This window comes from Mercenaria mercenaria, chromosome 6 (genome assembly GCF_021730395.1).
Source record: "Mercenaria mercenaria strain notata chromosome 6, MADL_Memer_1, whole genome shotgun sequence".
Taxonomy (NCBI): Eukaryota; Metazoa; Mollusca; class Bivalvia; order Venerida; family Veneridae; genus Mercenaria; species Mercenaria mercenaria.
The window spans coordinates 77,528,805-77,543,343 of record NC_069366.1 but is presented as its reverse complement, the minus strand read 5'-3'; the positions used below and the strand labels follow the sequence as shown (position 1 = coordinate 77,543,343).

The 14,539-nt window shown below is 35.0% G+C and overlaps 1 protein-coding gene across 1 annotated transcript in view; it reads left to right on the top strand.

The window, feature by feature from the left end:
- LOC123548459 (neurotrypsin-like) overlaps positions 1-13,341 on the top strand; it is a 53,207-nt gene extending 39,866 nt beyond the window's left edge. Inside the window, exons 5-7 of the mRNA XM_045335750.2 lie at positions 5,469-5,641; positions 9,554-9,701; positions 10,272-13,341. Of these exons, the coding sequence (XP_045191685.2) occupies positions 5,469-5,641; positions 9,554-9,701; positions 10,272-10,428 (478 nt within the window). The 3' untranslated portion in view covers positions 10,429-13,341. The remainder of the gene's footprint in view (positions 1-5,468; positions 5,642-9,553; positions 9,702-10,271) is intronic.
- The last annotated feature ends 1,198 nt before the right edge of the window (positions 13,342-14,539 follow it).

The window sequence follows — 14,539 nt, the reverse complement described above, 5'->3', positions numbered from 1 at the left end:
ACATCTTATCTCGAGCGATCAACATATCATCTTGAGCGATCAACATATTATCTTGAGCGATCAACATATTATCTTGAGCGATCAACATCTTATCTCGAGCGATCAACATATTATCTTGAGCGATCAACATATTATCTTGAGCGATCAACATCTTATCTCGAGCGATCAACATCTTATTTCGTGCGCACGACTTGTCTCTGAGCGTACATATATTTCGTCGCATGAATTATCTGACATCAACTATTATTTGAGCGTTCAACTATCTTGAGCAACCAACACTTATCTCGAGCGGTCAACATCTTATTCGAGCGTAACATATTTTTGAGCGATCAATATTATTTTGAGCGACACATCTTATCTCGAGCGATCAAACTTATTCGTGCGCACGATCTTATCTGACGATCACATCTTAATCGAGCGATCAACATCTTATCTAATCTCGAGCGATCAACATCTTATCTCGAGCGATCAACATCTTATCTTGAGCGGTCAACATCTTATCTTCTGCGATCAACATCTTATCTCGAGCGGTCAACATCTTATCTCGAGCGGTCAACATATTATCTTGAGCGATCAACATATTATCTTGAGCGATCAACATCTTATCTCGAGCGATCAACATCTTATTTCGTGCGCATGACATCTTATCCTGAGCGATCAACATATTATCTTGAGCGATCAACATATTATCTTGAGCAATCAACATCTTATCTCGAGCGGTCAACATCTTATCTCGAGCGGTAAACATAGTATCTTGAGCGATCAACATCTTATCTTGAGCGATCAACATCTTATCTCGAGCGATCAACATCTTATTTCGTGCGCATGACATCTTATCCTGAGCGATCAACATATTATCTTGAGCGATCAACATATTATCTTGAGCAACCAACATCTTATCTCGAGCGGTCAACATCTTATCTCGAGCGGTAAACATATTATCTTGAGCGATCAACATATTATTTTGAGCGATCAACATCTTATCTCGAGCGATCAACATCTTATTTCGTGCGCACGACATCTTATCTTGAGCGATCAACATCTTATCTCGAGCGATCAACATCTTATCTAATCTCGAGCGATCAACATCTTATCTCGAGCGATCAACATATTATCTTGAGCGGTCAACATCTTATCTTCTGCGATCAACATCTTATCTCGAGCGCACGACATCTTATTTATATATATCAAGGCATTTTGTATGTGCATTTAGGTCATCAGTAAAACATACGGACAAGTTGTTAATTAGGTTTCCGCCTATTCCGCTATTATTTAAACTTCCCACAAGTACATGTACAAGTTTATCACATCATTTGGGAGAACAATGCATATAATTGGTCATCCTTCCTTCAAAATCAAATGAACATAACCAATGATACATACTGCATGTTAGAAAAGCAACAAATTTCAGTTCAACTGATAAATTCGCGCAGAAAAGTTGCATGAATGAATTAAGGGAAAACAAGGAAATTCTTAAATATATGGGCGAAGCCTACATACTAATTTTTTTTGTCAAGGACTTAAATTTATTTCTTTGCATCATCACTGATTTTTTGCCGCCTTTTTATCAGTTTGCGTATTTAACTTTCTAACCCTGCAAACATGTGAAACGGTTATAAGTATAATCGAAACAAAAATAAAAACGGTGGCAGCCGTATGTTTTTACTAATGATCTGAATTCACACAAAGGTCCTTAATATATATTGATAAGATGACCGAGAAAAGATGTTGATCGCTCAAGATAATATGTTGATCGCTCAAGATAATATTTTGATCGCTCAAGATAAGTTGTCGTGCGCACGAAATAAGATGTTGATCACTCGAGATAAGATGTTGATCGCTCAATATAATATGTTGATTGCTCAAGATAAAATGTTGATCGCTCAAGATAATATGTTGATCGCTCGAGATAATATGTTGATCGCTCGAGATAATATGTTGATCGCCCAAGATAATATGTTGATCGCTCGAGATAAGATATCGTGCGCACGAGATACGATGTTGATCGCTCGAGATAATATGTTGATCGCTCAAGATTATATGTTGATCGCTCAGGATAAGATGTCGTGCGCACGAAATAAGATGTTGATCGCTCGAGATAAGATGTTGATCGCTCAAGATAAGATGTTGATCGCTCAAGATAATATGCTGATCGCTCGAGACAAGATGTTGATCGCGCAAGATAAGATGTCGTGCGCACGAGATAAGATGTTGATCGCTCAAGATAATTTAATCCTAAAATAATAATTGCATGTCCTAAACATACCACCGTACAAATATGTATTTTAGTTTGTGAATATTTTAACACATATGACAGTATAAATACATGTCTCCTCTTCAATTTCATGTGAAAATATTTATTCTAAGTGAACATCTTCTTGTTTCCAATTTTGTTTTAAAAGTATCACTATCGCTTAAATTGAACATATAGTGAAAATCACTACACTTTTCAATATCTTTTACTTTAGAGGCAAATAAATTATATTTTCCAAATATGACAACTTATCAACACATATGTAGGTGTTCTTGAATTTATAAACAATACAATAGTATAAATATATATATTGGAAATAATAACGTTCATAATTGTCTCAGACATAAATAGAAAGAAAATGAACAGAACAGAATAGAACAGAGATTTGATTTTTTAACCAACTGTTTACGTAATTGCTACTGTGTGGTATGAGAACAATACAAATCAACATAAATTACATAAGTTCGACAGAAGGCTGAATATTGAAACGTTCGTCGACAGGAGAAAAACGATTTAAATAAGAATAATTTTCTTAGGAACTAGTGTAAGCAGCAAGTTTGACGATTAGTGAAAGCTGGTGGGGTCTGCATTTATTTAAATTAAAGATACTATAGTTCGACCGCGTGTTTTGAGCCGTGACGAAATGATACACTTTTCCAATTGCGGATATACGGTGCATACCTGGCTAAACAATCACTCCAGACTAAGTTAATATGTGTGTTTTGTTTAGCATGAGCTCAATTATATCGCTGGCGCAATTGGTAGAATGTAATGATTATAAACCGTGAGGTGCGAGATTGGTAGAACGTAATGATTATAAACCGCAAGGTGCGAGTTCAATCCCAGGTTACGACCATATTTTTTCTCTACTATACATTTTTTCAATTTCATTTTAGTCAAACATTTTTGAAGACTCTTTTTTAAAAACACTTTAAATATTTCAATAATAATGTTTGACTTGTTTTTATTGTTTCTATAATTTTTGGTATATTTTGCTACTTTTATTTCAATTTAATTCATGTCATTTAATTTCAACTTCACTTGCTGTGTTTGTTGACGACCCTTCAGCCGTGTCAGTCTCTCAGTCAGACGATGTATTGGAATCAGGGTTAAGCTCTATGATCACCGATCATTAACTTACCGATTCAATGAACTGCATAATTTTCTTGAACAATGACTATTGAAACAAACGATTTAAAAAATGTAAAAAAGTGAAATTATCAAGTCTCGAACCTCGAAAAGTAAGATTGTTAAGCCAACGCCATATCCTTTGGACCATGCATTCGTTAACATTCATCTCAATAACTTATACCGTATTAGTATTTATAATATATACGTTCCTACCCTTTTTTTGGGAAATCAACTGTCCTGCATTAATTAGTCACGGCTCAAATCACGTGGCCGACCTAAACTGGCAGCATGATTTCCCCGCTGTACAAAGAAAGGGGAAACTTAACAGACGAGAAATTTCATTTCAATGTTAGAAATGAAATCCAAGCTTGAAAACAAAACAAACAAACGAACAAAAATCTATAATAGCGTGCTTTCTATGAGTTTGCACGACTTTAGTAGGACCTACATTTTTGCCACGGTTTTGTTCGTGGAAAACATGCAAAATAGTCATCCTTAAACTTTAAGCTAAAGAAACTTTAGTCTACCAGGGTAAATTTGATTTCATGATTAAATTGTGAAATAAACACAAACAGATATATTAATAGCATATTTGATTTTTGTTTATACAAAACTAAGTAACTTAGACGCTATAAATAGGTAGACAGGATGAATCAGAAATACTTTTTAAACAAGAGCATCGCCTTACGGATGCAGACGCTCACCTTATTTCTTTGTCTCTGTATAATATAAATATTGTCCTAGCCATGATTTTCTAAGTCCAAAGGGGGCTATAATTCTTGCAAAATAACAATGTAGAGTTATGGTACTTGCTGTGAAGACTCAGCTTTTAATGGTGAATAACTGTTCAATTTTTTAAAGCAATAGCTTTTACCATTAGGTTTAACCTAAACGCAAAACTTATCCAAAAAGTCTGATATTTTCTAAGTCCTAAAGGGTCAAAATTCTTGCAAAAAGCAATTTGGAGTTATGTTTCTCGTTGTACAGAGTCAGCTATTGATGGTGAGCAAGTGTTGCAAGTTTAACGGCAAAAGCTTTGACAGTTTAGGAGAAAAAATGACCTAAACATAAAAATTAACCAGGCAACGCCGACGAAGATCAAGTGATGAAAATAACTCATCATTTTTTTAAACAATCAGATGAGCTAAAAAAAAATGAGTTCGGATCTCAATAATACACATACACCAGCGCTGATAAGAAAGAATAAAAACTTGATTCATAATTAAATAGATTCTTTCTTTCCTTGATTTCTATGGAAAACATTGCAGTTTACAGTTTACAGATCAAAGCCAGTTAATAAAACAAGTGCGTGCGTGTTTTACTAACATGTACATATTTTACGATTGTTAATTGCTCGTTTCTTTTGCCATTGCCTATGCCAAATACCTTATTGCTTAGTTTACTACTTTATTTTATCATGTTTGTAAGAGCAAACCTCTGGGCATGTAAAGTTAAACAGAAGTACTGTTATATGGACAAGGACATTCAAATAAAAATGTGAATACATGTCTCGTTTTCTCGAGGAAAACTATCATGATACTGTTAGAAAGAATCATCGGATTTAAATGTACATATGCATGTATGTATGTATGTACATAATGACTTTTTTACAGAAATGATTTATATCTTTACAACAATGATATTTCTATATGATTCTATAAAACAACATGAATTATATATAAAAAAAAAAAAACTGCCTACATGTTTTGTTTCTTTCTTTGGTGTAATATGCGAGGTTTATTTCCGTGGATTGGCCAAAGCAATGCAAAATCTATAACAAAGAATTATTGATTCGGGTCATGAATGTTACGACTTTAGCTAATGTAAGGGAGACAATCCAGTTTGAAGGGAATAGCTTTATTGCAGTCAAAAATTAAGGTGAGAATTCGCGTTAAAAGCTGACCTTGCAAATTAAGAAAGAAAAAAATGAATGAGGAAAGATTTTAAAGTCCCATTCGCTGTTTAAATGGAGAACAAGACATTGAATTTTTAACTCAAAGCTACATGCTGCTAATTGAATAAAATTAACCATATCCATAGAGAAAACATATAAATATGTGTTCTTTCAATATTATTGTTTCAGGGTAGGTGTGAGAACATTTGATTCCCCAGCCGATTCAAAGGATACAGCAACAATACGAATGGATGATTTTACATGCACTGGGTCGGAGAGAAGCCTATCTGAATGTCCTCACTATTCTGTGGGCGAAAGCGATTGTAGTCTTGGTTTTACTGTCATCATAACATGTGCACCAAGTATAACTTTACAACGACTTTTTACATATGTAATGTTGAAACAGAAAAGAAAATGCATCTTAAAAATATAGAAGTTTTATTCAATTGGAGTATGGTCCTAAAATGTGAAAGTCTTTTTTCGTTGAGTGAATGATGTTTTTTTTGTTTTTTTTTTCATTTTATATATCAAAGTTTCATGCAATCTGACGATGTAACGTAAGTTATCAGTGGTATTTATATTTTGATGAAGGTTTTAGCTAGCGTTTCAATGATGCATTCCTATAATTTATAAGTAAGGTCAAACAGATCTATAAAAAGAACGCAAAAATGAATACTTTTAGAAGCACAGAACGCAACATGGCAAACTAATAGCAAACTTGGTTTGATTGAGTCTGTTCATAGTAATAATGAGTATGATTATTATACAAAATTTTTATAGGAGCCTTCGTGGCCGAGTGGTTAAGGTCGCTGACTTCAAATCACTTGCCCCTCATTGATGTGGTTTCGAGCCTTACTCGGGGCGTTGAATTCTTTATGTGAAGAAGCCATCCAGCTGGCTTACGGAAGGTCGATGGCTCTACCCGGGTACCCGCTCGTAATGAAATAATGCACGAAGAGGCACCTGGGTCTTCCTCGACCATTAAAACTGGAAAGTCGCAATATGACCTATAATTGTGTCGGTGCGACGTTAAACCCAACAAAACAAACAAGATTTTTATAGCGTGTTTTTCATTATAAACACGTTCAAACGCGCTTTACATATAACAAACGCAGCCACACAAGGCGCAAAAGTTCATCCCCTACTAGTACAGACACCGAGCCATCTGACCAGAGGGACAGAGTGAAATAAAGCCCCCAGAACAGATAGAGAGAAATCATTCTTAGATACAGGCATGTCCGGCTAACTTAGCCTAGCTCTTTGAGAATGGACAGCTTGATTCTTTAACGTACCCTATGTATGGCACCAATACATGCGAAGACGTCTTTCCTGGGAAGAATCAGTGTAGGCCTCTTAGCTAAATTAGAAGCTCAAGAGGATGTCGAAAATTTCCAGTGCCTTGACCGAGATTCGAATCCCGGACCTCTGGAATGACAGTCAAGCGTGTTACTACAAGACCATTGGCATAAGAAGTTCGGAAATGCACAGCACCACTCATCCCCAACCTTCTCGCCCCTAGCACCGCTAAAGCGTAGCTCTATTTTATTATAAAATCAAATATACTCCACGGTTAAAAAGAACCAAAAATATAAAAACACGGGGAGACTTTCACACAGCTGCCAGATGGCACTTAAAGACTGCTTACCATTGTTCATTAAACATATGTCAAACCGTGTTGTATCTCAAATAAAGAACAATCGCGGGAAAAAACTTCATATACACTGATATCCTTGCTTACTGCACTCGCTTAGCTCAGTAGCTAAGAGCGTTGGTCTACGGATCTCGGGGTCGCGAGTTCGATCCTCGGGCGGGGCGTATGTTCTCCGTGACTATGTGATAAACGACATTGTTTCTGAAATCATTAGTCCATCACCTCCGATTCATGTGGGGAAGTTGGCAGTTACTTGCGGAGAACAGGTTTGTACTGGTACAGAATCCAGGAATACTGGTTAGGTTAACTGCCCGCCGTTACATGACTAAAATACTGTTGAAAAACGGCGTTAAACCCAAAACAAACAAACAAAAAATACTGCACTCAAAGAATATTAACTGCGGAGAACCCAGTGACAAAAACCAATAATTAACAACAATGATGATAAAAACATGTATCTAGCAATGCTTTAAACATGTACTACAATGGTTGTTCATTGGTATTCAAATCATCTAGATTTAAGCAGAGCAGCGCCCTTGCTGCAAGGCGATATGCAAGAAAAGATTTATGATTCCTGACCTTCTGAATCACCATATTGTTCTAGTTTCTTTTTCGTCTGAAGGGCACCCAGACCTATTATTATTTTTATGCAAATGTTATGGATCTAAGAATCTGCCACGCAATTATCTTTATTTTAGTAAATTTGGACATTTTACTGAAACTGGAATTAAATTGTTTTCATCATATTGTTTTACCCTATTTATGTTTCTGTTTCTTTTTAATGTGCAAAAGTTTATTATAAGGATAAAGAAGTTGGAAGAGAGAGAGTTTCTGTTCAATTTTAAAACCTTTTTCATGTAGAGCTTTCACTGTAGGTGACGGTCTGTCCTCCGTCTTTTATCCTCTAAAGTCCACAATTTTGCTTAAACATCTTTTACTTTGAAACTAAGCTCGTTAAAATTTCAACCGACATGGCCAGAAGTAGTCCAGAATTGACTTCTATCAACTGTTTTCAAATGCTTAACCTTGGTCCCTTTTGCTTCAAAAGAAATCTTCTCACGAATCTTCATCGACCTGGTCTTAAGCTTAATCGTAAAGTAATCATAGGAGGTTATTCTATTCCATTTTCAAGAGATAAAGAAATATTTCTTAATAATATTTCTAAAATCTGTATGAACAATGAAATATGGCATCCATCAGTTTATGCAATTTTAGACACACCTATGAAAGAGGGAAAGACTGAAACTTGTATGTAAGAGTGATTGAAGTAATCAAAAGAAATGTATCTTCAAGTTTGCCATTTAGTTCAAAATTTTACTTGTCTATTCTTTGAGTTATATCAAATTCATTTTTCTAACCATGTTTAAATGTTACCACTCTTATATTTATTATCGGTTCTCATTAGCGTAAACAATACACGTGATTCCTCAACACGGTTCGGCATTTTTCATAAAGGCCCAGTCCTCCCACATCATGTCTTAATTATCGATCTTACATTCCGATTTACAGTTACGGTCAGTGAATAATACCTGAGCAAGTTGGTTCAATAGTAATTTCGTATACAACAAAACGTGTTTATGGCTGCACATATAAAACATTTGACAATTTGTGAACGAGAAAGGGTGCATGCATTTACACTACCGGCTATGAACAGTCTAAATCAAACCGAGCCAGCAACGTTTTGGTGTTGCCACTTTTTCTATTTTTTGACATGGGAGTAGCTCGTATATAGGACACACAATGGAATAAATGTCATCGCAGAATAACGTATACAATGGTTTTCCTATTATAAATGATCATAGAATGGACTTCATGATCCCAAAAGTTCATTAGGCGTGTAGGCCATTTCTGAACTGAACTATTTTAGTCCACTAACAGTGAAACGCTGGTTTGCCACTCCAGCCGTCTGTCCGTCTGCTCATTCGTCCTCAAGTCAGTCAGGCATTCAAAGTGGATTCCTGCAATAACTTTAAAAGCAAAAAGATATTTCTTGATTACAATTGGCACGTGGATAGACATAAATATGGAAAATACACAAGTATTTTAATTTTGTTGCTATGGCAAAACTGTGGTTGTTATAGCAATAAATAAAAATAAATATGATAAAACGTGGCTTCTGGGATAACTTAATGGGTGCAAGATTCTTTTCGTAAGTTTGTGAATAGACAGAAGACAAACCGGAAAACATTGAATTATTCTTTTTCCTCCGTTTGTCCTCCCATTCGTCTATCTGACTTCCTGTCAGTCACAAATGAGAGATATTATTAAAACTTTAAATATACAATCAATGTTTTTCTTGAAACCTGGGCATATATAGAAGGCATATTATATAATATACACATCATTCTATTTTGCCCTTTTGTCCATCAATTCATGCGTCCGTCTGTTTGTCCGTCCATCAGTCAGTCACTAAATGATAGTTCAAAGTGCATTTTTCGTTACATTCGATTTATATTTCTTCAATAAACTTTTAAGTTTCAGTGTAAATATGTATGCTTCCTACTGTAACACATGAGACAACTGCCCGTTACCGTATTAAAATTTCATTTCTGGGCAATAGTCTTGTTTAAACATTTTGTTTTTATAATACCTTTATTGTGTGTAAATTGTTTAACTTTTACAGTCTTTCATATACGTCTCGCCGATGCAGAGAGTTTACGCAAAGGACGTGTTCAGGTATCTTATGATGGGAAAATGTGGTACTCAATGTGTGGGTATGGCTTTGACAAAAATGCTGCTGAAGTTTCGTGCAGAATGTTAGGATACGAAACGTAAGCTTCACTATACTTTCATTCTACAATAATACACTCACCTGATTGCAAATAAACAATTACGGCAAAAACCTTAAATGAGAATAAAACGTCTGATTTCCTGTTTCGTTATTTTTAATCACCAATTCAATATTCTTATTAAAAGAAAGCGGTCTAATGTTTAAATGATTCTAGCATCAGAATGTTCTAAACTGGCCAATAAAAAACCTCGTCAGTAGTATTTTAGCAAGATCTTGTTTTAATGAAACAGATAATGAGATTTGAAAGAGTAGATTTAGCGGAAAACAACTCATAAAATAAACACATTAAATAAAATGCCTAATATCCTGAAATACTACCTACTGACTGTTCAATCAAAAGTTTTCGTGGGAAACTTATTGCCGTGGATTTCGTTGTAATTGAATTAATCCATGAAATTTAACTACAAAGTCATATCCCCACGAAATAGCTGTTAGGGATAAAACGACGAAGTTTCATGCCAACGAATTTTAACGATTTCAAAGTAATTGCATGTAAATCAGCAAAACCCTATACAATACATATACTTAGTACTAATGATTTATATTTTAGATCGAGTCCATACTTTGATGCCGTTGACGACTATGATGGTGAGGCGTTCTTCGCCAGCATTATATGTAAGGGGTCAGAGGATTCCTTGCTGCTCTGTACTTTTCATCATATGGACCACTGTGATAATAGAAAAGTCTTTACAGTTGAATGTCCATGAACAAGTTGCCACTTGTTGAAATTCAATTTAACTTTTCTAGGAATAAAACTGACAGAACATTTTTCAATGTGATGTTTTGCTATTCTTATTGTCGCATTTGATTGATTGCAATACTGTACAATCAGACGATATTAAAGTCGAGTCTTTATGTGAAATAATTATGATTTTTAATCGATTTAATACGAGAAGAGAGTCATTGACGGACTAAAGCTGATTTAGATATATAGATTTTTTTATTCTAAGACAATAATAATAATTAAATATACTTACAGTACAGTTTTTTTTTCTCCGGTTTATTAAGTGAAACTATTTCTAAATCTGAAAATAATACATGATTTATCAGTAGGACACGAACAAGAAGCGACATTTTCTAGCTGATTGCTTTTTAACAGTTTTTCCGTTCCTTTTATAACTATTTTTTGGATGTAAATTGAGATTTTTGTGAGCATATGTGTTCTAAAATAGCATGTTATCTTACCTATATTAACTTATTATATTATTATCTTATAGCTGTCATGAACAAAAATTGAAATGTATCATTTCTGGTTAGAGGATTGCATGTTTTCCACAGTCTACTGTTCGATCCACTTTTTCTATAGCAGGGTTCTATCATGATTGCTTTTAAATATATTGTAAAATTTTGAGAAGGTATTTTTTCTAAATTTTTCCCAGTCCAGACTTTGTTTTACACAAGGACAGTCCTTTTTTAATTATTTAATACTGCCATTATGGAAAACATTTTAACATTCATAACAATTCTTCTACCACCCTTGAGACATTCAGGCTAATGTTTAACTGGATCTTGCAAACTGAAGCAGCAACTCACAATACACGTTACCAAATAGGTGGAAGAAACAGTAGATGACTTACCCTGGAAATGCCCGCCCGCTTAGCTCAATAGGGAGAGCGCAGATCTACGGATCGCGGGGTCGCGTCCAAGCCCTAGGCGAGGCGTATGTTCTCCGTGGCGATTTGATAAAAGACATTGTGTTTCAAATCATTCGTCGCTGATTCATGTGGATAAGTTGGCAGTTACTTGTGGAGAACAGGTTTGTACTGTTAAAGAATCCAAGAACACCGGTTAGGTAAACTGCCCGCAGTTACATAACTGAAATACTATTGAAAAACGGCCTTAATCCCAAAACAAACAAATTATCCCGGAAATACGTATTTCTCTTCTTATTTTCATTTGTTACTTTTAAGTTTGAAATATCTATTTCTATATCTGTACTTCCGTTTGTAGTATGCGAAATGAATGTTTGTGTTTTTTTTGGACTACATACTTTTAATCACATTTTTTAGATTTATCGCGTATTACAACAAAGACTGCAGATAAGCCATAAAAGCACACTACCTGTTTCCTTGGTAATACATAGGATATCAGTTATGTAATATTTTACGCTAACTGGTGAAATACTGAAAAATATAAGTGAGATATTTCTCTATATCTATCACAGTGCCGAACTTCTTTTTTTTTTTTTTCAGATAAAATTATTTCCCTTGAAATATATTCTATAATAAACTCCCTTTGTTGCCTTTATCATGGCTGGTATCTTATTATTATCATAACATTCAAGCCATACAGGAGACATGTACAGCTAGATAATCCTACATAGGACAAGCTAGCTATAATAAACTTTGCAAAAGAAATAACAGTAGATCTAATGCTCTAGAAATGTTACCTTGGTTGTTTGGCCTTGTCGTTAATGTAGCTATAAATTCGTCTTTCCTCCACTTTTCATCGGTTCCTCAGTATCGTATGGTAGATTTTACTGGCGACAGCACATTTAGTTGGTTGTTGTCTAAGTTTATTATTACAAGACATCAACTCAGCCTTACGTAATATGCCAGCATTTTCGCCGATATTCTTCCCCACCCAGCCAGGCAGTTGTGTTCCAAATTCCATCCCTATTCGTTATGCTATACAGCTCCTAGACCAATATTACCATTAAATCCATGATGATATTTAATTCTGCAGCTTGATTTTCCAAGGACTTTCGGATATTCCCTAGTTGTTTACGTTTTTCGGGTTGTTTTTTAATCTGACCTTTAGCGTTTGTAAACAAAGCAAGCTTCCGGTTATTCAACGAACTGATGGCATTGACCGAAAAGTTTAAAATATGCTTACATAACTACTTCTGTTCGTCGCGGATTGTGCATTTTTTAACAAAATATTTTAAATGTAGATTTAGTTTTCAAAAACAAGATGGCGTCGTGTTGGTTTTACGGACCTAATCACCAATATTCGATATTAATGTGCCTGAGTGTCCATGGTAATTCAGCGGATGCATCATATAAAACACGGCAGCCTAAATAAATCCTTTTATCATCATGAAGTATTGGTCTTATTTGAACATGTTAAAAGCATATAATAAACAGAAAATTCGTTGATCTTCACCAGTTAGCATAAAATGAAAAGAAAATTTGTTTGTTTGCAGTGTGTTATCGAAATATATCTTCACCGAAAAGGGAGACAATTCTGATATTTTTATTCAGGCTCTGGCTTCATGAATATATTCAATTGTCTCCCTTATCGATGAGGATATGATTCGATGTCACACTGCAAACAAACAAATATCCTCTACAGAATAAACATTTTAACATAACGTTACTTTGATATTAACTGGAGCATTCAGAAAAGCGAAATTTTTAAAGAAGTTAGACATTACAGATGATGCACTGCAAAGAACTACTTGTAAAATAATTGTTTTCTATTTACTAACTCTGTGCTGGAAATACTCTTTTAAGTTGTTTGAAAATCATTGTTTAAATGATTTGTTACAGCAGTTGTTATAATCAGATAGGAAAGTAAGGCATAATACCATTTTACAGTCTGTAGTAGTAAATCTGAGGTGACCAATTAGAAATCTTGCTATGTGTATACGTATGATAGAAATAAAGTGTGAATGAATATTAAGACTTGTTTAATTGCATTAAAACCATTACATCCTAGAATCTGTGCTTGACTTAACAATTGTTCTAACTCCGATATTTCTTTTGTTATTAGCTCAAGTGAGCACGAACCGCTCAAGGGTCAATGATTGTCCGTCCTCCGTCAACACCTACCAGCCTAAACCACCAGTCTGATTTTAATGAAACTTCACAGGAATGTTTGTTGCATGATCATCATTAAAACTTAGTTAAAGAAATAAATACCATGTAGAACTCTGGTTGCCATGGCAACCGAAATGAAAAACATAAACTCTTCTTGTCCAAAATCACAACGGCTTTGAAATTTGGTTTGTAGCATCATCTAGTGGTCTTCTACCAAGTTTGTTCAAATTATTCCTCTAGGGTCAAGTATGGCCCCGCCCTGGGGTGTCACATAGCTTACATAGACTTATATAGGGAAACACTTTGAAAATATACTTGTCAAAAACCACTGGGCCTATGGCTTTGATATTTAGTGTGTAACATCATCTTGTAGTCCTCTACCAAGAATGTTCAAATTATCCCCCTGGGGTTAAATATGGCCCTACCCCGGGGGTCACATGGTTTATATTGATTTATAGGGGAAAAAAAACTTTGAAAATCTTCTTGTCACAAACCACAAAGCATAGGGCTTTGATATTAGGTGTGTGACATTATCTAGTGGTCCTCTACTAAGATTGTTCAAATTATGCCTCTGGGGTGAAAAGAGGCCCCGCCCCGGGGGTCTCAAGTTTTATATAGACATGTATAGAAAAAGAAGAACTTTTCTCGTCTTATACCAAAAGACGTAAGCTTTTGATATTTGATAATGTAGCATTGCCTGGTAGTCCTCTACCAAGATTGTTCAAATTATTACCCTGGGGTGAAAAGAGGCCCCGCCCCTGGGGTCCCAATTTTATACAGACATATATAGAAAGAAAAACTTTAAAAAATCTTTTGATCTGAAACTCTAAGTCCTAGGCTTTTGATATTTGGTATGTTACATTGCCAAGTAGTTCTTTACCAAGATTATTCAAATTATGCCCCTGAGGTGAAAAGAGGCACCACCCAGGGGTTCCCAAGTTTTTGATAGACTTATATAAAAGAAAACTTTTAAAAAATCTTCATGCCTGAAACTGCAAGGCCTAAGCTTTTGATATTTGGTTTGTAGCATTGCCTAATCGTCCTCTAACATAATTGT